This window comes from Aptenodytes forsteri, unplaced genomic scaffold, assembly GCF_000699145.1.
Source record: "Aptenodytes forsteri isolate BGI_AS27 unplaced genomic scaffold, ASM69914v1 Scaffold54, whole genome shotgun sequence".
In the NCBI taxonomy this organism is placed as follows: Eukaryota; Metazoa; Chordata; class Aves; order Sphenisciformes; family Spheniscidae; genus Aptenodytes; species Aptenodytes forsteri.
The window spans coordinates 18,618,539-18,645,732 of NW_008796044.1; the positions used below are offsets into that span (position 1 = coordinate 18,618,539).

At 49.7% G+C, this 27,194-nt stretch overlaps 1 protein-coding gene across 1 annotated transcript in view; it reads left to right on the forward strand.

Moving 5' to 3' along the window:
* Window positions 1–26,446, forward strand: part of ARHGAP26 (Rho GTPase activating protein 26) — a 131,772-nt gene extending 105,326 nt beyond the window's left edge. Inside the window, exons 20-22 of the mRNA XM_009285955.2 lie at window positions 18,225–18,335; window positions 21,190–21,281; window positions 26,308–26,446. Coding sequence (XP_009284230.1) covers window positions 18,225–18,335; window positions 21,190–21,281; window positions 26,308–26,396 — 292 coding nt within the window. The 3' untranslated portion in view covers window positions 26,397–26,446. The remainder of the gene's footprint in view (window positions 1–18,224; window positions 18,336–21,189; window positions 21,282–26,307) is intronic.
* Window positions 26,447–27,194: the final 748 nt, after the last annotated feature.

Sequence of the window (27,194 nt, forward strand, 5' to 3'; positions counted from 1 at the left end):
TGGCTATTTCTTGCCCTCCATGGGTATGGAAAGAAATGAGGAGCAGATCTAAGGTCTAGTGGTCATGAAAAAAATAACCCAGTTAATCTAAGGAAGAGAAGTTATTCCCATGTGCTTTTGATTTACAGGACCAGAATAAATCTTCATTAGGCATTCCGGTTAAAACTTAAACAACATTTCTCCTTCCCTGCCTGAAAATGAGGGAAATTTCAGGTATTAATATATTTGCAAACCAGCCTCCATCAGTGGCTTCTTACTGGGCCTGGGCCAGTTGGGAGGGGAGCGGTGGGCTGGCGGAGGAGGCGGCGGAGGAGAGGGCTGGCGGCACGCTGAAGCTGTGGTGCTGGTGGCCATGACGCGCCGTGTGAAGGACTGCACCTTCTCCCCGTTGCCCCGTCCCTGTGCTCTGCTCTGAAGTCCCTCACCATCCTAAATCCGTGTCTAGCAGCAGACAAACCAGTGTAGCATCATCAATATATCAAACAGGATAGGGTAGTATTTTTTGGAATAAATAATCTCTTAAAAATGCAAACAGCTTCAGCAATTATCAGCTGTGACACACATAAGCAAAAGCACGCAAGGAGAAGTAAATAAACCTTTAAATGCTGCTGGTTTCTTGCAGAATTTAAGTCACTTTTTCCACTCTGAAAAATAACTATGTAAACATGACACAGCCTTATTCAGCAGCTCTGCTCCCTGTACCCATGCAGAATGCAGATCTCTGCAGCAAACATAAATTGTTTAGTTTTGCTTTTCTTTTTTTTTTTTAACTTTTGTGGAGTCGTCAGTAGTAGGAGTGATGTGAACTTTACTGTACCCTGCTTCATTAGTCAAATTGCTGTAAGAACAAATCCTTCTTATTTCAGGACCCATGTCCCTACACTGTCAGCAGGAAGATTAGCCAGGTGTAAAGGGCAGCAGAAGCTGGTGTTGTTAGGAATTCAGGGGGGAGTTTCTTGGTTTCTGGATGCTGTGTGAAGTTGGCAGCTAGAATAAACTTCTTTTATTTATAGAAAGACCCCCCTGAAGGCACAGAGAGAGCATGTCTGGGGAGTTACTTGCAGGCTGTGAAAGCCCAAGAACTCTTTACCAAGAACTCTTTACAGCCATATTCAGCTTTTATTTTATTCGGCACAGAGAAGCTGTGAGACAGTGCCATTTTATTCTCCGAGCAGAGCTAGATGAAAGCATGGCAAAGAGGTTATGTGTGCAAGTGCTCCAAGGAGCGCTGCTCCCAGTGGGTGATATGGCAGTTGTCCTGGCACCCTGACTCTCAGCCAGTTTAACTCATACAATGGAAGAAACCTATCCTCGAGAGTGGATCTATCTTCCTATAAAATACAGTGCTTTAAAACATAGGTAAAGATGTGCAGTCTTGGCAAAGCTGAGCTTTCTCGTGGCCGCAGAGTTAACGCGTGGTTACTGTCAGTGATGATCTCCAGGTCTGTCAGCTGCTGTCATAAAATACTGTCATTTCTGCCTTTTTAATTAAAGTTCTAGAAACGTTCAGCTGCTTTTTAGTGTCATTTTTTTTTTTTTACAGATACTTGTGATATATTATATCGAGTGTCTAGCTGGGTAAATAGAGGCGGAGAGGCCAAGGTGGTTTGTCCAAGAGGCAGCACCAGCAACGGCAGTCTTGACTCTGCCCTCTGTCCTGCCCTGGGATTTACATCCTAAAAGTAAATCCCGTCTTTATCACACCGGATTCGGCAGTAAGAGCCAGGATGGCAGCTGCTCAGAAGTGTTCCATTTCAAGCTAAGAAAATGTCTCGTTGCAGCTGAAGTTACTAATTCCGGCAGTGGTGTTAGATGAGCCGTCGGGTGAAGTGTAACCAGCCAGTCTTGCAAGGGAGATGCTCTTTAGTCACTGCTGCGTTTTTCACACCTTTAAAATGCGAATGAAGATAGTTAATAAGGAGCTGTTGCACTCACCAGATAACATTTTGCTGACTTGGCAAAAAGATTTGCCAACCTTGTCAGCTGAATGCTTCTGCTGGGTGTCAGAAGGAGCAAAATGATGTCATCCCATGTGATGAACAGGGGGTATGGTGCCAGCAGGCTGCTGAGGCTCTGGTCTGCACCTTGGGTCATAGAGCCAGCGGCAGCACAGGAGGGTGTTAGGGGCGTCTCTGTGGTCCACCATCGCAGTGGGCTTCAGTGGCAGGGCTACAGCACTGGGGACATGTGCTGCCAGCACCAGCAGTATCAGCTCCAGTCTGCCCTCGGGAAAGAGCTGTACGCCTGAGCCACGTCCCGGTCCAGCAATTTTGTTTCGTCCCAGGCTGTTGCTGCCCTGTTCAGCGTGGTCCAGTCCTTGCGAGGGCTTTGGGAGCTGGCAGGTTATATATACATCCGTGGAAACATCCATGTCAAATGCCTCTTCCCCCTTTTTCTCCCTCTTTCACTACCCATTCCTGTCTTCTGCTGGGATTGTACAGATAATCCTGGCATTAACTGCAAAGCGCGGCGGTGCCAGAGTATGGAAGAGCCTCCGAAGTGCCGGGGAATTTTTGAGCTTCTGTTTCCCTCTGTGTGCCAGCGTTTCTTGGAGGTCAGGCTTACAGGTCAGAGCGTTTCTGAAATAATCCCTTCCCTATTAACAAATGATGTGAGGTGCAGAACTGATGCGCTTCATAGTTTCAAGCTGTATTTTCCATACATAAGTATATTACCCATTTCAGAAGGGTGAATGAGGTTCAGGAGATAGGAACCCTGCCATGCATTTAAAAGGAGAAAAAATTATCTATAGATTAACATAAGCCTATACAGAGACCATCAGCCAGAGCATCTGCCCTGCACATTGCCAGGGGAGCTGGTGAACCCTTGATGCAGTGCTGATAAGGGGCTGGGGCTCGGGGCAGGCTGGCGGAGGGTCTGGCTGTCCCTCCCTGGGGCGAGCTGGACGGAGCAGGCAGGAGAGGGCAGGCAGCGTCTGCTGCACTGCATCTGCCCATCCGTCCTCCGTCCAGAGGGGGTTGTGGTGTGTCAGAAATGAGCCCTTAACCTGCACGACCTCTTCAGTTCCTCTTCCTTTTGCTCACTTGCCTTTGTTTTGCAGAGGCTTTCGTGGCTCTGTTTTATTTGCTCGTGTTGTTTATGTTCATGGAGAATAAAGGCAATTAGAGGTGCAGGAGGTGCAGGAGCGAGTCCCACCCTCATCCTGCCTTCCCGTCAGCCACTTTGGGAATGTCTCTCTGAAATGGCATCTCTGGGACTTCTGTTTAAGAAATTTTCTCATAAATCAAGTACTACTGTTCCTGAGAAACCTGGATTCTTACCCGCTCTCCCCCCACCCCAATATTCAGCCCCACTTTTAATTTGGAAGAAGACCGGGAAAATGTACTGGGGTTTTGTATTGATGTGTGTCACTATAAAAATGGGGTAATTTGTGCTCAGAGGGGTCCTCTTCCTCCTGGGAGAGCTGGTGCCCAGGAGGGTGTCCCAGGGGATGGCAGCCAGCAGGGTCGGGGCCGCCAGCCTGCTCGGGAGGTTCCCACGTTGCAGCAAACTCTTAATGCCATCCGAGCAGTGCTTGCTGTGGTAAAGACGTTTCTTTTTACTTTAGCTTCTTTTTCTGGTTCTCTCTGTTCATACGAAATGGCAAAGAAGACCTTGTGGTAGGCGCAATAGAAATTCCCTGGTGCACTTGGGGTAGGTAAAGTGGGACCGCGAGGAAATAGGAACTTGATTAATAGCGAGGCTTTGGGCAAAACAAAGCTGTTTCTTCTTCCTTCCACTGCATTGTGGCCGGCTGGCCGGGAGCCACTGCGGCTCCAGCAAAAGCCAAGAACTGGGAGAGGCGTTGTTGGGGCCAGAGGCTCGGGGCTGGGGCCCCCCCGGGACCCTCCTCCGCCACCGCAGGTCCTCTGCTGCCCTTCGTCAGGGGCGATTAAAGCCCTGAGCGCCCGGTGCGCGCCTGGCACCATTAGGTGACACACAGGGAACCACAGCTGGTAACTGCTCGGGCTGGAGAGAAGCGTCTCCCACCAGCCCTGCTCTGTGCAGCCATGCAAAGCTCAGCCCAGACCCCGAAACGCTGGGCTTTTGCCTGTTCTGGGTTTTAATTGCAAAGGCCAGCCTTGAGGGGCAGATCTTCTGACTGCCAAACAAAAAAATGGCATTTTTTAGGGATTAGGTAAATCTTGTAATCGTAGCTCCTCTGGAAAAGCCTTATCTAAATTTCTTTTTAAGATGAGCAGACCTGTTCCTGACTGTGGTCATATGCTGCGGCTGGGGGTTTTACACTTGGCATTTGTGGTCCCAGCGGGGTGGGATGGCCCGGAGCTGGTGCGAGAAGTGCCCTGGGTGGTCCCCCACCCTGGGTCACCAACCCCAGGTCCCCAGGGAAATTGCTGCTCAAAGCATTGCCTTCCAAGCAGTGTCATGATACACAATTATTTTGTCTTTCCCTCCCTCGATACCTCCTCATGTGGCTGGTTGGGGTTCGCATCTTTTCCACCTCCTAACAGAGCTGCGAGGTGCTGCCGCGTTGCTCGTGGAAATGGAAAAGAGCCCTGGAACACCCCTATTTAACAGACCTGCACGTAATTTTGTCTGGAGGGGCAGAGTGTTCTTGGCCATGAAACTGCCCTCAGCAGCTGAAAGTCAACCTGTGGCATTTGACACAGACTGGGGTGAAGTTACCCCAAATGTAATTGTTTCCTCTCCTGTTTGGAGTCACAGGAAATATTAAAGGGTTACAAGAGCGAGACTGGGGACAGCACAGCAAAAAGAAGGTGTCAGGTTCTGTGCCAGGAAGAAGAATGAGTTTGCTGCAGAGGCTCACCATGAGCATGGTTTGAAGGGCACTTGGCGGCACTGCAGGGTGGGCTGGGACCTGGGGAGAGGGGAAAATGCCAAATTTCTGCAACAAAAAGGCAGATACTCTGGCCGGCAAAGCGAGCTTCCTGCTCCGGTTGTCTGCTGGAGGACCCAGGGGTGTTTCTCTGCACTGGGCCAGGAAGGGGGATTTAGGCAGACATCTCCGGGGGTGTGTTGCATTTTGTATTTTAGATGTGGGGTTGGCTTCGTGCGCAAGAGGAGTAGAGATTATTTCCAGTTTAAAACAGAAACCGCCTATCTCCTAGTTTTCTTATTTGAGAAAAGATCCTAAAATTCCCAGTCTGTTGCTTGGCTTATTCCAGATGACATAACATTCAAAGTATCTTATGTCTTACTTATTTTTTTGGTGCAGACTGTTATAAGGGTGTCTGTATGTTTGGGTTTTTTTAAAGGATTTTTAACTTGGGAGTCCTAGATTGTGCCTGCAGTTAGAAAGCTCCATAAACTTTAGTGATTCAACGGTCTGGCAAACATCCTTAACCTGTTTCATGAAAAACACAAGCAGCGTACTCAGTAGACTCCACAGATAAATATACTCGAGGCTTAGTTGCTGATGGCAATACATTTTAAAGCTTGCATATATATACATGTATATGTATATATTTCATAATTCTTTCCTATGTTGTGTTTAAGTAATCCTGGATTTATTTTCTAAGCATCTGTATGCTTCCATCAGGTATTTTAAGATCTACATGAAAAAGAACGATGCTTGTAGGCCACAAGAGAGTGACCGTGTTTTGGGAGGGCAGAGGGAAATTACAAACTTCCATTTGAGGTGAGATATTTAAGGCTGTTTGGCCAAGAGGAAAAGTCCAGCGCTGAAGGGACGCCAGCTACCCCGGCACCTCTGCTCGGCGGGCTCCTAGCTTTGGGCTTACAGAAGGAAAAGGTTGAAGACAGATGGTTTATCTGTTTTTCTGCTGTGTGGGCTTTTCATATCCCCCAGAGTTTGGCATAACAACTTTTCAAAGCTTTAGCTCTTTCACTTTTTAGTTGGCTCTTGGCCTAGAAACTTTCCACAAATTGAACTTGAAAATTAAGCCAAATATTCTCATAAAATAAGTCTCCAGTTCTGTGGCTAACCCCATGTGAACTAGTAGTCATACGTCAAAATATTTTCTACAGGCTCATCCATTAAAACAAAGGTAATTTGTCAGGCTAAGAGCGCTTTTACTGACGGGATCAGGCACCTATCTTCCCTTTCTCAGCAGGAATGAGTTACGTGGTTGCTTTGAATCTGCTGCTTTGGAGTTACTGTGGGTGTGCTCCCCTGGGCTCTATCGCCTGCGTGGGGTACATGGGCGCTCGCAGGTGGACAGATGGACGGACGGCCTCTTCAGAGGCTCCGCGTTCCAGGCCGTCCCGCAGCTCCTCCAGCCCGACTCCCGCTGTCCGCAGCTTTTCCCAGTGCTGCCTCTCAGGAGACTTTTCAGAAGGTTCCGCCTTTGAACAGCACCGCTCTGTGTGATTTGCTCTGGGAACATCTAAGGGTGCTTCTTGCAAACTGAATTAAATTAGATCTCCCTCCAAGAGATCTAAAAAAGTGCCTTAAACTTCAGCAGCACATACACTTAAAAGACAGCTTTCTTGAAAGCCTGGGAAAGAAAATACAGACATTGCACTTTCATTGCTTTCTTAATTCATATAATTAGTGTGGAGATAGCTGCATAGCAGTATTTTCTTCAAAGAAACTGCCTCAGACAAATATTGGCTAATGGAAATTTTACTTTCAAATAAAGCAGTATTTGAAAATACATTACGGCCCTTGTGGGAAATGGATGCAGGAATCAAAGATGCTACAACAAAGCCTTCCCTGGGGCAATAGCAGAACAGTCTGTATTTTGTTATGAGCTGATGTGCAGATCTCAGACTCATCTTCTTGCTGGCCAGTCCTTTCTTTTTCGCTTTTCCCTTTCCTGCCTGCCGTCCCCCTTCTCCGCTTTGATTTTGGCCAAGCTGCGGGTCCCGGGGTATGTTTTGCTCCATGGCTGCCATGCAGCGCTCGCCGCAGCCTGCTCAGCCCCCGCATCCCGGCTCTTCTTCGAGCGACTCTGCTCAGTCTGCATCTGAGTTTCTTTTGGGCAGAATCTCTTAAGCATGAGCTTAGCCAAAATTTTTATTGAGACTGCTGAAAGCAAAATGATAGTAAATTAGGTCTTTCTGCCACCTATAAATGTCACCACAGACAAAATATTTTAAAGAAAAAGCCGAACGCATTCTTTGGTTCCTCTTTCTGCAGGCAGATTTAATTCAAAATCAAGGATGTAGCCTAGACTCTCCCTTGTAAAAGTCTTTTGACGAATGTGGGAGTGTTTTCTGAAGGCAGTGCTGGTTTCCAGCCGTACCACACAGGCACTGAAAATGCTGAAAACGTACCAAACCTCCCCAGTCGTCCAGCAGCTACAACAGCCAGGGCTGTGAATGAGCTGGGGCGGGCGGAGGAGCGGCGCGTGAGCGGGGTTCAGATGGGGACCACCGCCGGGGGTGGCTGTCCCGGGGCTGGCCACCCCCTCCTCCCATGCGATCCAATTTCCCAGCAAAAAGCTGACAATTTCCCCCGAAGGGGCAGGAGGAAAACAGGGCTGCTCGCTCACAAAGACATCCTGTCTCCCTCTGAAAGAAGATCCTTGTGCCTAATTAACTTCATAAATTAGCTGGAGCTGTAACGCCACCACTTTAACCTAAAATGGAGGTAACCCAATCTCCCTGGTCCTTTCTGCCGCCGTAAGGGATCCTGCCCGCCGATTAATTTGCCCTTGTCCGCTTTCCGTCCAGCTGCATGTTGGCTGTGCACAAGCTGCTGTGCAGACACTGTTGACAGGGCTGTGCTAAGCTGGGAAATTATCAGTAGCATAAGAACTGCCGCCAATTATTCGCCTGCCCCCGCGCGCTGGCATCGCTCCCCCCTTCGCCCGGCTCAGCCCCGCGGCTGCCGGCACCTGGCCGCGGTGGCAGCCGGCACCGGCGAGGCCGGCCGGGTTTGAAGCGGTCCGCAGGCTTCCTGCAGTGAAGGTGTCTTGACTGGGTTTACTGGACAGTGAGAAAGGAAATCATGGGAGGAAGGAGCAGTATTTCATCTTTTGTTGTTGTCTGCACCCGCGCTTGGAAAAACACAAATGCAAGCAGCCGCGTCCCCTGCGGAGGAGAGGAAAATCCCCTCTGGCTTCTGCCTGCGCTGGGCTGAAGGGGTGGGAGCCGGGGGAGAGGGGAGGGAGTCGCAGGCATGGAAACAGAGCTGCCTGCTTTAAACAAATGCCCGAACCTCGCTCCTGGAGACCCTGCCAGGGAACTCCGAGGAGCAGGGAAAATTTGTCCCCTCTTTAAGCACAGCTGGGATGCCTGTCCATTTGCAGGCTGCCGTGTGGCATCGTGGTGCTGGTGGATGCAGGAAGGCTTCAGCAGCTGTGTGCCTTCCACGTGCTCTTCAATAGCATCAGCCTTCAGGTAGCAGCATGGATCTTCGCCCTGCCTCACTGATTGCTCTGCTGTAATTTGGAGGAGCGGTGCCTTAGTCAGGAAGGGTTTGTCCAGGCACGTTCATGTGAGCTTGAAGGCAAAGAGGTCTCTTTATGACAAAGCCAAGGCTGAGCCTGAGCTGTTTGTTGAGGACCGGAGGGGAGATGGGGCTCTTCCATCCCATGCTGGTTTGCCCCCCAACTGCTGCTTCTTCAGATGACGACACCAACGAATCGTCTCTGTCCAATATATCTGTAGCTTTTAAGTATGGCAGCCCAAGATGGGACTTAAAATTGTGTCTTTCTGTGGCTTTAGTTATGTTTGACATGATAAAAAGTGTCTTTCAGGTCTCTTACAAGAGCCAGGCTCTTCCACGTGTGATGGTGTAATGCTAATATGGTATGAGTGCCTGCAGTCCCCATCCTCGGAGGTTTGCAAGCCCTGGTGGATCGACCTGCCCCAGTCTCACAGCCCCCCCTGCTTGAGCAGGAGGTTGGGTCAGAGAGCTCCCGGGGCCCTCCCTGAGCACCTCGGGGACTCTGGGCACAGCAGTGGGTGCAGCCCGCAGGGAGGCTTGGGAGAGCACATGAAATGTGAAAAAATAACCAACCAAAAAAAAGTTAATTGAATGTATTAATCTTCACTGTATTTGATTAATGGGAAGGGAGAAAAGGCTACATTTGCAGCTTCATTGCAGGCAGAGGAGTTGAGGTTGGGCCAGTAAACTGGGAGGGTTGTCGTGCTCACACCTCCCAGCTGGGCTGCACTGGGAGGGGATGTGCAACTGGAGGAGGATTTTGCTGATAAGAGCTGATGAGGCAAAAATGTTATTACAAAGTTTGGGTTTTTCAAGTTAAAAAAAGATGAAAAAAGGAAGAACAGAACAAAACCAGAACTTCTTTTGATAAATATGATCAAATTGGATCATTTCAGTATTGTAGTCTTCGGGTTTTGGAGTGAAATGTTCTGATCAGCTCTCTGTAACTGATGTTTGCAGAATACTTGCAAAACAAAGCAGCACAAGAACAAATATACAAAAGGAAATCAGGCAAATCAAGTAAATGCAGAAAATTATTATGCAGTGACTTTACTCACCCATTATTCTCAAATCACTTTTACAGGCCAAAATAATCCTCATTGTTTTTCCCAATGTGTATGACTTATGTGGGCAGGTGTTAGTTCTTTACACTGCGTGAAGAATATTTGCACGATACATAAATAAGAGTTTTAGCTTGTGGTGCTGATGAAGGCTTATATAAGCGCTCTTTGTTTTTTGTTAGGATTTGAGTCTGGAAATGGCCTTCTATCAAATTATGCGAGGAAGATTACTTAGCCAGGAATGAATTTTTTACGGTGTGGAGTAGCTTTTCTGACCATTTCCAGAAATTACTTAAAAAGTAAAAGAAACTTTTCTTCCTTCAGAGAGCTGACAGTAACAGCTTGTGGGGTGGGTTGCTGCTGCCCGTTCCGTAATGACTGACCTCCTTGGCTGTTTGCAAAACATTACTTTTTCTTTGGGGCTCATGTTAGTCTGAGAGCACGTGGGGCAAAACAGTCAGCTCCAGGCATCTCCCTCCATAGCTGCCCTTGCCGCACTGTGGGCAATCCGGTCGTCTCCTTGTTGGCTCCCTGCAGCAGAACGTCTCTGCCAGCAAAAGGGAGTTTGGGTTTTGGGAAACAAAGACCGATTCCCCCTTGCCCTGGGCCTGAAGCCGGGCTGCTGCGGGCTCTCGGGGCCGGGGTGATGGGGTGACGTGGGGCTGGTGCTGCAGTGCAGGTCCTCCAGGAGCCTCGGGCAGAGGGTTGGGGGAGTCTTCCCTGGGGTTCAGGGTGACGGTGGCTGGCAGCAAGGGCAGCCTTGTTATGTATCAGTGAGCTTTCCTGCAGCTCCGACTTCCCATAACGAGGCCACCCTCAACTGCGTACGGCAGGTTTGAGCTTCTTATGGTTGGCAAACCATGCTCAGCAGCGAAGCAGGGCCGCCCTGTGCACAGGATGTGTTTACCTCAAATATTTGATCCTACCAAACACCCCCCAGCTGATCTGGGGGCTGTGATCCCACAGGGACTTTAATTGCCTTTATTTTCCGAGAATCCCATACGGTTGCTGGGGTGGCAGATGGGAGAGTTTTCTTTTCTGGGGGACGTAAGATGGCAGTGGATTGAATGCCAGAGAAAAATGAGAGATTTCTGGAGGATTGCTGAGTTCTCCTTAATTGTGAATACAATTTGTTGGTGACTAATGCATCCAGACTTGCAGAATTACCTCATGTACTAGAAGCAGTGGCACGATGGAAAAGATGTGACTAAGATGCTGGCTCCTGATTTACCAACACTTCCCTCCTAAACTGCCATTTGGCTTCCTACTGGCGCATTACAACTTTTCTATTAATTATTAAGAGCTTTAATACGGTTTGAAAGCACTTGATTCAACATAAAATCTGCCACCTTGATTTTTAGTCTGCTGAGAGCCTTTTGAGCAGAGAGGACGCAGGGAGGGGGTTATTAATGGAGCAGAGCTGCCAAGCAAATGGCAGAGCAAGGCAGAACATGTTGTGTCCAGGCTAGGTGCCATGAAAGACCCAGAGGCACGTTAGCATGGACCCGGGATTGTCCCTGTTCCACTGCCCTGCCCTGTCTCTTCCTGCCTGTCCCACTTCCAGTGCTGGTACGATGTTTCTGTAAGAGCGGTGACTGATGGGTTGGTAACTTGCTAGTGATACTGCAAAGTCTCTGTTATAAATGAGTTGTGCAACCGTTAATGAAACGCTGTTCTGTATTAAGATGGCACGATGCTCCCATCGCCTGGATCCCACCTGATGGGGAAGACACATACACGCCAGTCCAGCGAGCTTCCTTCCTGCAGTGCCTCCAACGCTTACTCATGCTGAAAGTGCATCCATTTCTGATTCTTTGCTTATTCACTCAGCCTTTCTCCAGCATTAACATCAGTCTCTAAGCTTCATGCCAGAAGGCTAAACCAAACCAGCAATGTCATTGCATCCCTTTGAAACATCAAGCATCATCTGTCTGTATTTGGAAATGGAAGTGTCTATTAAGTGGGACAACAAAAACTCCAGCTCTCCTTCGCAAAGTCAGAACTCTTCCCATTCTCTCTTTTATTCAAGTGGAAAAGCTTTTAGATGGTTTATGAAATTACTAAAGCAGGGAAATATTTCTACATATGGGAAATAAGCCAAGCAGCAAAGTGACAGGACAAACCAATGTGCTGGGTATCTTCAAGATTACAAAGAGGGACGTGTCCATATTATCCAAAAGAAGATTCTGTAATCTGTGCTCATGGAGACAGAGGAACTAGTAAATGGAGATGTGGGGAGAGTCCACGTTGAAGAAGTTGAACTTTTTTGGACCTGTTTGGTCAAGTGATGTTGACCACAATGTATTTTGGCTGCTTATTTCCCTAAGTGTGTCATTATTTTCCACCTGAATGATTATGCAGCAAGATAACTCCTGAGAGAATAACACTGGAGAGAGTTTTAGCATCATTTTTCTTGCATTTAAAGAACCAAACAGAGGAAGAATCCTGCCAGTCTGAAGCCCTGTGAGCTAATGGTCATGTAGAGGGTCGTGTGTGGTGCCATCACTAACCTGCAGTGCGGCCAGAGCCTGCGGAATTGCTTGCTAGAGCCCATCCAGATCTGTGCTCTGAGCTTTGCTAGGATGTGCAGCATTGCATGAACTTCATGAGCTTCTCAACAAAGGCTGCCTCCCATTTCACTTAGCCAACAGAGCTATGTCTGCTGGTGAGCTGCAATCTTGGCCTTATTTTAGCAGAGTTTAAGTGCCCTGGCATTAAATGATACTGTAATTGTTTTTTTTCTGGTTAGCTTTGAGAAGAGCCTTATGTTCTGCAGCTTTGTTTTACAGGAACAGAACAGGAGTTAAAGGGTTGGGTGGTTCTTGATGTATTTTAATGCAGTCAGGTATTGATAATGTCAGAATGGGAATATTGTTACTTATTCTTGAGGTGATTTCATGAAAGGGCTTTAATTCATCAGTAGACTATGCCCATTCATAGCTGTTAGATGTTCTGTGTCAGAAATAGCCCCGAGTTCCACAAAAATAAACAACAAGTTGTAAACATTTTTGAAGTGGAACTGATGTCCTCTCAGCCAGAAGAACAAAGCAGCAGAAGTTGTCTGGAAACCCTGCTGAGAATAACTCTTCAGACCTGTAAATGCCTTGAGGACTTGAGCCGTGTAAAGAAAGTGCCAGAGGCAGTCTGGGTAGGCAGATTGCAGAGAAAGAGGAATTGAAAAGAGACGGGTTATGAGAAGGGATTAGAAAAGAGATTTTTTAGCTACAGCAACTGGAAAGGGGACCGGAGTCTGGAAAGAAGAGTTGCTGCTTTTTTCGCATGTTCAGGCAGCAAACAAAACATCAGAATGGGAAAGCCAGTGGGTACCGCAGGCACGGGAAGTAGGGAGGAGGATTTAGTTTCTAAATACATTTCTAAGTACACTTGTTTGCTGGGAGAGTGGGATTGGCAAAGGGGCAGACAGGAGTTGAAGGCGCAAGTGCCCCTGCAGCCAGCGGGGCCAACCGCTGCGACACGACATCCTCCCGCACCCTGCGCTTTCCAGGGCAGTTTTACCTCCTTGCTGGGTTGCAGGTCACGGCTGCTGCTTTCGAGGGGCACAGATGGACCGGCAGGAAAGGCGAAAGCCTTGGGACGTGTTGGGCTACAGACTTGTGGATTTCCCTCTGCTGCTTCTGTTGGGGAAAAGTCCATACCCGCCTCGGAAGGCTAATTTTAGCCACTTCTTTGTTTCCTGCTTCTGGTATTTTTGGTTCTTAGCATTTTTTTCTCTGTTTTGTTTCCCACTATGCACCCAACAGGAAGAGCCCCTCGCAAAGTCCTCCAGAGTAAGAAGAAGGAAAAAAAAAGGTCCAGATGACATTTGCTTTCTGCAGGCAGAACTGAAAGCAGGCAGCAGCCAACATTTCCCCAAAGCCTCTCACCACCTCTGCTCTTTCCATGAGAAACAGAAAGGAAATTGGATCCTACAAGAAAATGGTTTTCCAAAATGCCACAGACCTCAGAATAGTCTGTTCGCTCGTGTGCACTGACTTCTCCAGCAAGACAGGACTCAGGTCTTGCAGTCACATAAGCTCAGAAAGGTGATACTCAAGCAGTATCTTGAAAATAAATACCTGTATTTCACAGAAGGGAGATGAACCCTTCGTGTGCATCGTAGCCCTGCGGTCTGTAGGTGCTGGGAGGGCCAGCTCAGGTGGTGTCCTGAAACATCCATTTGTTCTTCTTGAGGAAATGTGCTGGAAAGACTTGCAGAGCAGGACCGTGAGGCTGCGCAGGGGTAGCTCGGTCATCGTAGGACCACATTCATCTCTTCCGTGAGCAACCTCATTGAAACAGGATGGTCTTCATGCTTAAAAATCCACATGCTGTCGTTAGTTAATAGTTCTCTCAGTTGTTCTGGTGGGCATGGAGAGTGTTTTCTTTGCCACCAAGGATCCAAAGACACCAAAATCCTGCTCCAAATTATTGATAGCTTCTTAGATAGAGGCCAGCCCGAGTGCCGGTTCTTGCTGTAAGGCTTTTTTACTGCAACATCGCAGAAATAACTCTCTTCTCTGAGAATCGTAGTGATTGCATTATGCACTGTAATTAGTGTAGCAGACTGCGCAGTTGGTGGAGCGATGACAGAGCCGACTTCACGAGTAGCGAGAGCTGCATTCTTTTAAAATTATTTCATCTCAAAAAGTGCGTTGGGAATTTCTAGTCCTGGAGCCCTGTGCGGTCGGATATTCCTTCCGTCGTGCAGTGAGGAGGACTGGGGTCGGTAGCAGAGGCGGTGGCCGTCCTGTGCTGCAGGCACACCATCGCTGGCACACCCGGCGAGATGTCCTCTTGCACCCGGAGCCTGCTGCCCGCAGAGGAGGTGGGAGCTACAGCGGGAGGGCTGGTGGGTGTCGGTGGCCGCTCTCAGGGGGACAAGCCCAGCCATGTTTCGGTCACCAGCTCATCGCCCCCTCCAAGGCCCACCTTGACCATGGGCCAAGCTCTTCTTCGAGAAGGGCAGTGCTGTGCCATTCATTTGCCCTCTCCTACCCCGGCATGGGGCCTTTGCAGTCCATTAAAGACTGCTGCCCACTGGGTTTGTAACCAGCAAGAAGATGGGCTGGTGAGGTGTCTAAGCTGTCTTAGGACTCATCCTGCCCTGCAGACAGTTCAGTGGAGAGGAACCTCACTGGAGCCAGGGGCTGGAAGCTGGGAGGTCTGCTTCCTAAGGTACCACTCCTTGCCTATAGAAAATCCATGCACGGAGCAGGTAACACGCATTTGATGAAGAGCCTTTTGAGATCACCAGGATGGAGGAGTCTGTGTGAATGGTGAGAGGCCATGGTAAGACGAAAGGCACACCTAGCAGGTCCTCTGCCTTCCAGGTGATAAACCCATGCATTCATATTCCATTTACCGTGCAGACATGTACTGTCTTGGAGGCTTGCTATAGTAGCTTAGCTGTATAGAGCCAGAGAACATGGCATACAGGTATTACAAGCAACGGGCTCTGGCTTCCAAAATACTGGTTCTTCTTGCAGTACTAACAGTGAAGGAAATGTTCTAGTTCCTGCTGCCCAGAGAAGAGCACTCTCCATGCCTTCAAATGCACCTAACATGCTCTCTCCATTAGAGGGCAGAAGCATGCTTATGCACAGATAAAATAAAACAAAATTACCTGCCATTATGTGCTATATAGCTTGTTGCGTTAAGGGAAAGTAGGGCCTCATCACGAATGGCCAGACAACTACACCTGCTAGAAAGAAAAAGAAGCAGCAAGAACTGGTGCTTGAAGGGTTAATTTCTGCAATTTGGGCTAACTTGGTGGTCTTTGTAGCACCTCCTTCTGTTTAAAGTTGGAAATAGATTTAATATATGGTAAGTACCAATATCTAACAACAGATTTGTTAAAGACTAAGTAATACAGGTAATTACTCATTTTTCAACAGACTGACAATTTTGATGATAGAAAAATGCAAAGAAGTTTGGTTTTAAATAGTGACAATTATTAGGAGAACATCTTGAGGATTCCTGTTAATAGTCTGCCTATGAACGTTCCCTGTTTTGCAGCCCTCCTGTGAAAGTTGTGATGCACTGCTGTATCTCATTTCTATATGTATGTAATCCTCTGGTGTAATAAAGGTATTGCCCGTAATTACAAGGGGAAATCCTTAGTTTCTGTTGAATTCAGTGACACGGCTTCTGCGAGGAGTAAAGAAGCCAAGAGTTTGGCCTTAAGCAGATACGGACCTCAGAGTAGTTCAGGCCAACAATTTAACCTTCTTTAGTGTCCTCTAGGTGCCATTGCGGTGGTGATATTTATGACATAGACACTTTCCCCCTAGAAATTGGACCAAATCCACAGACCTATCCTTTCAATTTTGAGTTGTTACCATCAGAGAATGCCAGGGAGCACCGTCTGCCAGCTTCATTTGCGGGCACGTGGAAGGGCACGCAGGAACCGCCGGCAAGAGTCACCGGCCTCTCGGCAAGTGCTGGCACTGGTGGAAGACCCAAATACCCAGAGATGAGCCTGGTGCAGGCGAGGAAGGCTTCAGGGTGCTGGTTGCACAGATGCATGAACTGGAGGGAAGCTGGTGTGCCGAGAGTGACATTTTAGTTTTAAGGTGCTAAATTGTAACTCAAACTGAGCGGAAGAAAATTACAAGACAACACAAAATTCAAGATTAATCAAAAATATTTCCTGGAGACCCTCTTGGATGTTGGGGGAGGTCAGTTCTTTTTCTTTTAAATAATAGAGGTTGAGGTTTTACATTCAGCTTGAAATGGAAGAAAAATGTTGTATTCTCTTTGCTCTATATATGCAACATTTCATTCTGGGCTTAAGGAGCAGAAGCCGGGGGCTGAAACAATTAACTTCTGCTGTTGTGATCTAATAGGTATTGAATGATCAGGGGTTAACCCATTACCCTTTTTACAGAGACTTCAACTTTTTATTAAAGGTTTAAGAGGCAGTGTAGGCTCCCCTGGCCGCTGCCCCCACACGAGCCTGCCCACGCTTTGTCCTGCTGTGTGTGTGCCGGTGCTGCCACGTTCCTTTTGTTTGCTTTGGCGGGGAGGGGGTTGCTTTCATCCTTTTGGGAGGTTGGGGTTTTTTTCCAAGTTGGCTACCGGTCCAAGCCATGCTCCTCAGGAGGCTTCTCCTCGACTGCAGAGGAGGCACATCACTGCACACCGCATGGTGACAAGAGGAAATCTGAGTTAAACGTATCCAGAAAACGTTTTTATAATCCCAGACAGGTATTTGAAATGAATTATATTTACAGCCTGGAGCTGAGAGGGAGGGCTGTGCCCCTCTGTGCATGTGGACCACCTTTCCCTCCACCTCCGGACTTACCCTGGTGCTGTCAGAAAGCAGCTCAGCAACTTCATCCCGTTCCCCTCGGAGAAGTGCCAGTTCCCTGAGACGAGGGAGAAGAGATGAAGCGATGGCCTCTGGCGTGCTGTTAGTCCTGGTGCAGCCCTTCCCCTCCCTCCAACGTCCATTTGGTCTGGTGGGACCCATAAACCGCTGTTACTGCATGCTCTGGAGGCCCCCCTCCCTGTATCCCTTTCCCTCCCTCGCCCTCGGGAGCCCCCAGCTTGGGGTTGGGCATGAGGTTGAGGATGGGGACAGGGAAGGGACAGCCCAGGGGTTGCCTGTGGGGGTCACACCCTATCCCCACTTCATCACAGACCTGTGTGATCAGAGGTACCATCCCTCTCTCAGGAAAAAAACATAAATCACGATGCTTTTACAAAACTTCTTGTTTTTACAGAGGCATTTTCAGTGTGGAGAGGTTTTTCTGGTGTTTTATCAGGGACGGAGTTTACAATCTGAATTGGATAGAGAATACAGATGAGTTGATAAGCATAGAAACAGTAGAAGATGAATCAGACTCAAATTGATATTTTAGTACAATAATTGCTTTTCAGTGAACCTGAGAATGACCTAAATCAAACAGTGTTGAAGGAACCAAACACTTCTCACTTGGCTTCTGCATGTGTTCACTAGTTCAGTAACTTGATTCAACTTCAGTTGACAGCAGTAGCTTAAAAGTGAGGAATCAAGAGCAGTTTGCATGAGGGGGAAAAGAGTTCTTCAATGTAAAATGTGGAAAACAAATCAATGAAGTTTTTATAGTACTGATTGCATCAGCACAGCAGGAGCCCTGGAGCACTGGTTACCTCGATGCGAGCCGTTCGCATGACCTGTAAGGCGGCCGGCTTGTGCTGGGGTCCCAGCACAGCCCTCTGATGCTGCTGACCCTTGCGGGGTGGTGTGGGCTGGAGATTTTCTCCTGCTAGTTGTCTTCAGACAGATGATAGCATGGAAACGCCAGCCCTGGCTGGCTCCGTCCTGTAGATAACGAACTCCTCTGGGTTCCCAGCCTCCAAGACCCGTTTGGTTAGAAACGTAAACAGGCGGTCGTGGCTGGGCGCCGTAGATCGGGGCCCAGACTCTGACACCGCAACAACTGACATACAAAAGGGGGATGGAGGCTGCTCGCAGGCATCGTTAACGTCCAGAAATACCATCAACTATTTCTGGCAGCAGTGGGGGAAATAAAACAAGGCAGGTAAGTGACTGGGCTGCCAGCGGCAAGCAGCGAGACAGCCCTCCGCACACGGGGTGTCGGGCTCCCTGGACGGGATGATGGAGCAGGGGTTAATTGGAAGATCCAGCTCTTGTTGTCCAGAGAAATGCAGATCTGGCCTTGAAGCATTTCCCAAGGTCTTGGCACTTCATTTCGTAGCTGTGTCTCATGCTCTGAATATTCCCAAGGCACTTGCTATCGTCGGATGTCGTCTGACTGTCTCTTGGTTGCTGTTTGTTTCTGTGGTTGCACGTTGATAAGGTATCTGGTTATGTCTTGCAGCCCTCAGAATCCAAGCCCAACGTCACCCCTCTCACCGTCCTGGCCCATGTTCTCCGCGCCATCAAGTCCTATGCCCACCTCCTCTACGTCCAGCGACTCATCCCCCATCAGGTCTGTTGCAGAATTCGCTTTGCTTTTTGTTGCTTTTGCTATTTTCTGTTTAATTTACTCGGTTTCCCCCACTTCACTTTCCTTTTCCCTTTGCATCCTGCTCAAACTCCCCCAATGCAGCTATCTGCACTCAGCAAGAGAGGAGCTTTCAAACATCTCCTGCCCCAGGAGAGACCCTTTAAATCCCTGCTTTGAGCCCCTTGGCAGGCGCCCGCTGGCCCCCGTGGTCAGGCAGGCAGGAGCCAGCACTCGCAGGTCGCACTCGCAATGCTCGGCATCGCTGGTGGTTTCCATGGTTTTGCCCAGCCATTTCAGCTGCCTGCGGTTCGCTTTACTCCTCTCTGCAACAGGTAAGACGTGTACTGCTTTCCCGGGTGCTGCGAGGAATAACAACTCTTTGTAAAAGGCTGTGATACCTCATTTTCTGGCCACTTCCCTTTTCTTATCTGGAATCTAGGGAGGGTAAAGGACATGGTGCAACACAAACATTTGCCTGCTGTGCGCCCATGTCTCAGGTGCTTGGGCATCACTGGGTAAATTGGTCCTGAAAGTTACAGACTAGTGGAAGATTTCCAGTGGGACCCTGGAGCAGCAGGTCAGGCTGTGCTGCACGCCGGCACCACGGGGCAGGAGGATGCACGTTCCCCCTGCGCCCTGGGGTGCGATACGCTGCTGGCTGCGGCGCAGTGGGAGCGGGCGTTGCGTGGGGGTCCCATGGCTTTTGGCACAGGAGATGCAGTCGTGCCATGAGCAGCATTTGGGACCTGCACTGCAGGTACCGGGGGATGCTCACGTGGGGGAAGCCAGGGCAGCATCACCTCTGGTCTGTGTGCAGGGTGCCCTTGGACAGGATTTCTCTCCTCCGAGCCCACCCCTGGCACAGTGGAGCAAGAGGCCGTTGTCATCCCCGGCAGAGTGCACCTCCCAGCCCCTTGGCAGGCGCAGGCATGCGGGGCCAGGGCAGCAATCCCTCCTCTGAGGGAGACGTGTCAAACCTGTTTGTTCATTACAGGCACAGACCGAGCTCTTCCCCACACCTACAGCCTTACAAATGCTGCCTGTACAATGGCTGCCTGCTTGGCAAGGTTATTTATTTGTTTTGCTACGCATCTGCAAAGGCTGACAACAGTGTAATACCATCCGAGCAGCCTTCCTCCTCTGGAGGAGAGAGGCTCATCATCCCCGAAACTGCACAAGGGCAGATGGGTGAAACTCCTGAGTGCTTTGCTGGCCTCATGCCATGCTTGGAGGCAGAAACCTAACATGAGCGATTGCCGGGGTCCAGCATTTCAGTCCCTGAAAGCCGTGCAGGGCTCTGAAGGGCGCAGCTGCAGCTCGGAGAGCAGCCGGCGGGCAAAGGGGCAGGCTGGGGCCGCAGGGACGCTGGGCTGCAGAGGTCACTTTTTTGGGAGAAAAATAACAACTTGAATAATTCAAGGTAGTAAGCCCGAAAATACCTTTTGTTTTTCATCTGACAGTCTCCCAAGCACTGTGCGTGAGTGGTGCCTCCTCGGCAGCAAAGGACCCTCTCTGGAGCCGGAGCAGTGTTTGCCCATCCTGGTGTTTTAAGTGTTTGGCGGCTGCTTGTGTCAGGCAGCTGGAATTCAGAGAGGAGAGACCTCTGCTTCGGGGCTCTCTTCACAGCAAAACCAAAACCATTCACAGCTTCTCTACTTTGTGGTTTCTGTGTGAAGGTGAACCGCTTTCACCACGAGGTGAAAGCATGCTGCTTCACTGGGCTTGCTCGGAGAGAATTCAGAATAAGTTCAAGTCCTCGGAAAGATAAAAGTTGGGGAAACTGCTGAACTGAGAAATGGTGACACCTTGTTCCTTACCCCAGCAGCTCTTGGGGGCACTTCCATCACTTTGCTTGGCCATACCGTAGCCAAGTGACTTGCTGCAGCGCTGGATGTGGCCAGCTGGTCGGATGGCCCGGTGCCTGGGCAGGTTTGCACTGTCACCGTCACCATGGCCTGGTGGTGTCCCAGCTTTCCACCAGCCTTGCTCAAGCCCAAACCCAGAAAGGACGGGTGGGAGGCTCCAGGCACAGGGCACAGCCCTGTGTGCCTGTGCTTTGCTGGTGGGGTCCTGAGGTCCTTCATTTTCTCCCTGCGTCTGCCAGCGATTTGCTCCATTTCTGGCTCTCTCTGCTCTAATTCACTCCCCCGCAGCGTGGGCACACTGACACTTCCCCAGTAAAATCTAATGGCTGTTAAATCTTTTTTGTCTTCAGGTACAGTCTCTAAAGAAGTGCAGCAAATTCTTCATGGACCTACTTGTTTTTCTGTTTTGAAATACCTTTCCCCAAGTGCTAATTCTTCCTCGCGAAATTCTCCTTGTGGTTGCAGCTGCACTCGGAGACCGATGGGTTTGGCAATGAGCGGGGCCGGTGGGCAGCAGGTCGCTGCCGGCACCTGCTGCCTGCCTTTGCTCCGCACCGGCCCTCCAGTCAGTTATGGCCCTTCAGAGACTCACAAAACATTTCCAGCTCCCCACTGTACTCCTCCCGTCTAGCGCCTGGAGCTCTCCTGGGGACCCCTGGCTCCGGGCTGCCCGCTGCGTGGGCACCGGGCACAGGCTCTGGTCCTGGTGGTGCCAGCTGGGCTCGGACTGGGATTTGCAGTGCGGTGAAAATTAGGGGCTCATCCCTGAGAGCCTTTAGCCTCCTTTAGCGTCTTCCTCGCTCTTCCCCCAAGCAGCATAACCTTGGACCCTGGTGGAGGGGTAGAGGTCCTTGGACCCCTCTTCAACATGCACCACTTGCAGGGACACCTCTTTGACGCTGTGAAGAGGGGAGTGCTGTTGTATATGAGTAGAGTATTTTTTTATTCCAATGAATGCTTTCTTTTTGCAGCTCACCACTGCGGAAAGCCCGAGCTTTGTACGCCTGTAAAGCAGAACATGACTCGGAGCTCTCCTTCACGGCAGGCACTGTGTTTGATAACGGTGAGTCCCTGACCCGGAGGGAGGGCACGGGTCAGCACTGGGCGCCTTTTGGGAGTGGGATGAGATGGGCTCATTTTTCAGCGTGATGTTCAGGCTGCAGTTCCCGGCATGCCGAGAAAGTGGGATCGCAAGAGCTGTGCCCGGTGCTGTAGGAGCTGTGCTTGCTCCATGCCCGGTGCTGGGCTTCCCTGGAGCTGAGCCCGGAGCAGGGTTTGCTGCGGAGCAAGGACAGAGCACGGTGGGAGGGCGAGGGGACGTACTGGGGGCGTTTGCAACACACCATCAAATTAGCTTCCTTCTAGCACCCGTGGCAGTGCCTGTCGCTGGCAGCCACCCACCTCGCCTGCCAGGGAAGCGCTGCAGGAAGCGGTGCCGAGAGTCCTGCTCTTGGCCTGCGTGGTAGATAGGCAGGAGACTTCCCCTTCACTTCAAAATGGACACTTATTCTCTAACAGCATCTCTCATTTCATGTAACGTACAGGTGAGATGCTACAGAGCCAGTATTAACATCAATACGAATAAAGCTATAGAGAAGGACACCTGGCTATTATTTATTTTAGCGCTGAGTTTTGCAAATTACTGGTTTTCCTCCTGTGACCCAGGAAATGATTTGGACTTTCAATTCATGGGTTTCCTTTCCGTCCTATGGTTAACGACTGTCCTGTTTCCACCACTAGAAATCCCATGAAAGAAGCAAGCAGAAATACTGGAAACACAGGCATTAAATCTGAGGTGTATCTTGCCTCTGCTTTTTGTATCCATGCTGAAAGCAGCTGATCATCCAGCCCTCTTTAGGATCAGTGTGAAAACTGGCTTTTCGAGATCCTGATTTATTTCATCATCCTATGGCTAACGACTGTCCTGTTTCCACCACTAGAAATCCCATGAAAGAAGCAAGCAGAAATACTGGAAACACAGGCATTAAATCTGAGGTGTATCTTGCCTCTGCTTTTTGTATCCATGCTGAAAGCAGCTGATCATCCAGCCCTCTTTAGGATCAGTGTGAAAACTGGCTTTTCGAGATCCTGATTTATTTCATCCTAAGGGAGATGTGTAAAATAGGAGGGATGAATAGGTGGGATTCCCCTCCTCTCCCCCAGAGTAAAGCGTGGGAGATCATTCTGTCAGAGATGTCTGCTTTGCCTCCTCCAGCCTGGGTCAGCGGGTCCTGCTCCACGTCCCACTCATCGCCCTGCCTGTGCCTGTGGCGTCTGCGAGCCCGGGGTGACGGGTGTTTTGGCCCTGGCAGCAGAAGTGGACGCACATCCGCAGGGCACGAGGCAAGGGCAGGCGTGGGTGACCGCGTTTGTCTAGATCAGAGCTGTGTTTCAGCAGGTTGGTAAGGGAAGGTGCAGCATTGCATGCAGGGCGTGCAGAGGTTCTCCAGGCTATGCTTGGGAGTACAAAGTGCAGGCTCTGATCGAAACTAAAAAATAAAAGGAAGAAGTTTGGCAGGGCACGGTGTCACCTTTGTGCCATGCTACATCAACGGCAGGCAGTGCAGCATGGACCGGTGCCCAGTGCTGACCCCAGCTTCTGCACTGTTTGCCTTCCTGGCAGCTGCCCGACGCTCCAGCTGCTCGATGAAGTTATTCGAGACCTCGCAGTACACATGCCCCAGCTCTTTACCGCAGCGATACACGGCACGCCGTCTGTGCCACAGCAGGCAGCGCTGCCGGCAGAGCGAGGTACTCGTGCTGCGCCGGTGGGAGCGTGCAGACCCCTGTGTGCCTGTGCTGTGTGCTGTGGGGGGCTGCCTGACCACGCTGCGTCCCTCCTATGGGCACAGACCCTTAATCTAAATGTAGGGGAGAAACTGGTGAGCGGTTGACCGACACCAGCGTTTACCATATACAGAGCCATTCCTCAACGGTCTTCTGGGTAGGAGAGATTAGTTTCCAAGTATCAGCACCAGAAATATTCTATGCAGTTGCCGTAATGTTTCATGCAGGAGATGGAAAAGTAACGTGTGCTTTTTTCCTCTGGATACTGAGAGCTGGAATAGGTGGGCTCTGGTTAGTCAGATTTTTGGAGACGATGTTAATGAACATAGACTTTCTGTTTCCTGCATCAAGGGAAAGAGACTGTGCCCCATGGAATTAAGCAGCTCTGTTTTAGATATAATCCCAATGTAAAGAAAAGACTTTTTACTACTTGCCAAGTAGTTCTTGGCTTTTATATGTTAAGCATTGTCATTTGGGAAACTGCTACCACATGCACTGGTTTTGCCCTGGGATATATATGAGAATATAGCAGAAAGGGGAAGAGAATTAATATATGTGAATTAAAGAAAATACTCTTCCTAAGCAGCTCCATAGCTATCATATAAATAAACACGGTCTCCCCTTTGAGAGCCCGTGGGAATTAGAACAGCTAGGAGGGGAACAAGTTTGAATTAAATACATTGTGTTTGCTAGATAAAAATCAATGGATTATTCAAGGGAAAAAATATACAGCATGTTCTAATCACTTAGCAGCATAGCCGAGGCTCACGTTAGCTGGGCGAAGCGAGTTAGAAACGGCACTGCTTGGTAGAAATATTATTATGATGAAGGGATTTTATAAAACCCAGCGAAAGCAAATGGATCTTGGAAATACTTAAAGACAGGTTTGTTTGACTTTAAGGTTCTCTGAAGTTGGACATGGCAGAGCAGTGTCCCGGTTTGACTGGGAAATCGGGGTGCTGTTACCCACACCGAGCGGCATCCACATAGTAAATAACACCATGTTTTGAGAGGTCCATTTAAACTCCATAGCGTTGTTCCTTTTAGTTACATGAAACCTGGATTTTCCAGCAGATCTTGTGCACTTGATAGTTGCGTGCCCTTGTTGTGACGCTAAATGGGAGGGACGTCCTGGGTCCGTGGAGGCCTGAAATCAGGGGACGTGAGAGTCACGGGTCAGCAAAGGGATGCTCACGTGTGTTTTTAACTAGCAATTGCCCCTGAAGTAGAAAACTCCGTATTCTGAAGCAATGAACCCCCACCTGAGCTGCTGCTGACAGGTACTGAAGTTTTATGCTACATTAGGAAAGTTGTGTTGCATTTGTGCTCTAATTCTGTAATAGAGAATGAGATTCTCCTCCCTATCTGCTCGTGTGCTCTGCTCTGACAGTACCTACATAGAAGTAAATGGCTGTCTTTGGGACATAATTGATTTTTTAAGGCAAAAGCAGTAGCTGGAACTCACGTGACTTTTGGTTAAAGCACTTTCCCAGCCCATTTGCTGAGACCAGAGGGCTGAAGACATAGAGACACACACACACACCACTTACAGTTTCTTTTCTCTTGATGGCCACTGTCCGCTGGCAGGGGCACTGTGAAGCCTTTAACCACCCAAAGGGAGGTAACCCAATAGCTTTTAATGCAGTTTTGCCCTTGGGGGCTTTCCTTGCAGGCTGGAGGTGGCATTTTTCCTCCAAGCAGACTGCGTTAGCCTTTGGTGATAGAAAAGCCCCAAGACTTGGGTGTGAGAGGGTGTAGGTGTGGAAAAAGAAGTTGGCACAAGTGAAACCCGAAGGTGGTAAACATTTTAATCTAGGAACTAGAACACTGTGGCTCTTAAAACTGGTTAGTTGTCTGTTGTTTGAATTATTTTTCGTTACTACAGTACCATGTACAGTACTCCTCTTGCAGGCATACCCAGAAGTGATGGACTTTGCCACACTGGTGAGGACTGATCTCTCCTAAAACGTGGAGGTGTTTGGACTTGAAACACCTCTGTCTTTCTGAATCCTTCTCACCAGTCAATGTCAGTCATGACTTTTGCAGAGAAAATGGCCATCCGGCAATAGAGATCCTCTCTATGGGGGAGAGGAGGCACGCAGAGGAACCTGAAGCCCTGCTCCTCCGTGCTCTGTTGCTCTGCTGGTTTGATAAGCATAACACCTGTGTTTGCCATTGAATGAAAAAGACTCAGTTTTTAAACATTTGTTTTCGCTCTGACTCTGCCAGAGCCTTGGTGTAGCCTGTACCTGCTGGCAGGAGGGCCGGAGGCTGGCTGCATGCGCAGAGCCCATCCCCGCAGCTCTGCTTTGGGGGGACGTAGGCCCTGCACAGTGGTCAGTGCCGTTTCTGGGGTGCACTCAAGAAACACGGTCACATTTGTACTGAAATGTGAATTTTTCAACACATTTCACCCCCCCACAGCTGAGTGAGGATGAGCTGGGACAGGAGGGTGCCTGGATGGAGACATGGGGAGCAGTGAGGAGGGTGGGCACCGTGCCGATGGGGCAGGGGAGCGGGCAAAGGGTGGGGGCAGCAGGGACTTGCTTCACTCTTGCAGTTGATGCCAGACAACGTGTAAGCGAGTAGACCCGCAGAAAGTCACAGGAAACTCGGGTAGCTCTGAAGTACTGACTTGCCACCATTTATGTGGGAGGTGCGGGGAATATTCCTCTGCCTTCATTGGCATAACCCTGGTTCCTGTAAAATCAGCAAATTTTCAGTAGTTGATTGAATGAAGAAAGAGCCTAAGTCTTCTGAGGACTGATCAGGTTTCTCGTTTCACAGAAATAAGATTGCAGTGTTTGCTTTCCTGCCGGGAGCATTTGCTAATGCATTTTCTCTCTCAGCCTGGTGCGAGACCAAGTCAGGACATGCAGGGTTACGAGGCGATGGAGTTAACCACGTTCTCTCAAACTTCAAAGAGATTTTAGCCCAAATCTGGAGGAAGTTTTGCACCCTTGTTTTTATCCCAAATGCTTCACTTACATCAGCCCTGCAGCACCAGCTAGTATTTGGAAACCCAGTCCACATCTGAGCGTGCAGCTCACTTGGTCCTTCTGTTGGTCACTGTGTCATCTCTAACATTTTGGGAACTCAGAAGAGTCCCATGAATGAGCAGAGAGAGCACTTCAGCTTTCTGAGCTCCTTAGTGTATTAGTTTCCTTACTTTAAAATAAACACAAATTAAGGGCCTTGCTCTCGCCCAAGAGCAACTTTGACATTGTCAGCACACAAAGAGCAACGGCCTCTACACCGTAATCCCCTCCTGTAGTAACCTGCCTTTTCCTTCTCTCCTCAAGTTCATCCATCCCAGGAGCCTGGCTGGCTGGAAGGGACCCTCAACGGGAAGACGGGATTAATCCCCGAGAACTACGTTGAGTTCCTATAACTTTGGGCGTAAGAAGCGCCACTGCTGAGCTTTACATGGTATCCATGGCAGCCACTGGCGGGAGTCCTGCAGACCGTTTTGCTCTTTGCCACTGTGCAATGCAGGGCGAAGGACTTCCCCGTACCCACTGAGATGAATGTTTGTGTGGATAATGACGTTCCTGTCTCCTCCTGCGCTCCTGCAGTGTATGCCGGGGCTGCGGGGGGAGCGGTCCTGGGGAGATGGCTCGACTCCTCCAGCCCCGAGCAGAGGCAGGCAGTGCCCAAAGCCCACGTCCCAGCTGGGAGCCCTCGCAGCAATCAAAAAAAAAACCAGCAACGCAGCAGCTCCACGCCGCAGCCCGAGTGCTCCGTAGGGGACGAGCCTGCAAACTGTGAACCAGCACGGGAGAGCCACCGAGCCTGAGGCTCCCTGCAGTGAGACTGTTCAGCAGCTGTAAAGAGCATTAGTGGGAGCTGAGGGACCCCAACCCATCAGCCTCCCCGCCAGAGGAAGAGTGGTCAGCAGCGAGGAGTCCTTTGCTCCCAGGCCCTTCCCCGCTTTCCGACCAGCCCAAGCGAAGCTCTCCCGTGCAGCCGCGGAGCAACCCAGACCCTTCTCGCGCTGCCGTGGCAGGGGAAGGGTTGAGGTGCTTTCGGCTGACGTCAAACCACAGGCTGTGACTGCAGCAGTTTGCATGAGGCTGAGCTTCCCTTGGCAGGCTGGGGGCAGCCCTGGCAAGGCGGCGGCTGTCCTGCCGTGCCACAGCAGAGCTCTGCTCTTGCAGGCGAGAGCGAGACGCTCAGTGGGCTCTGCACA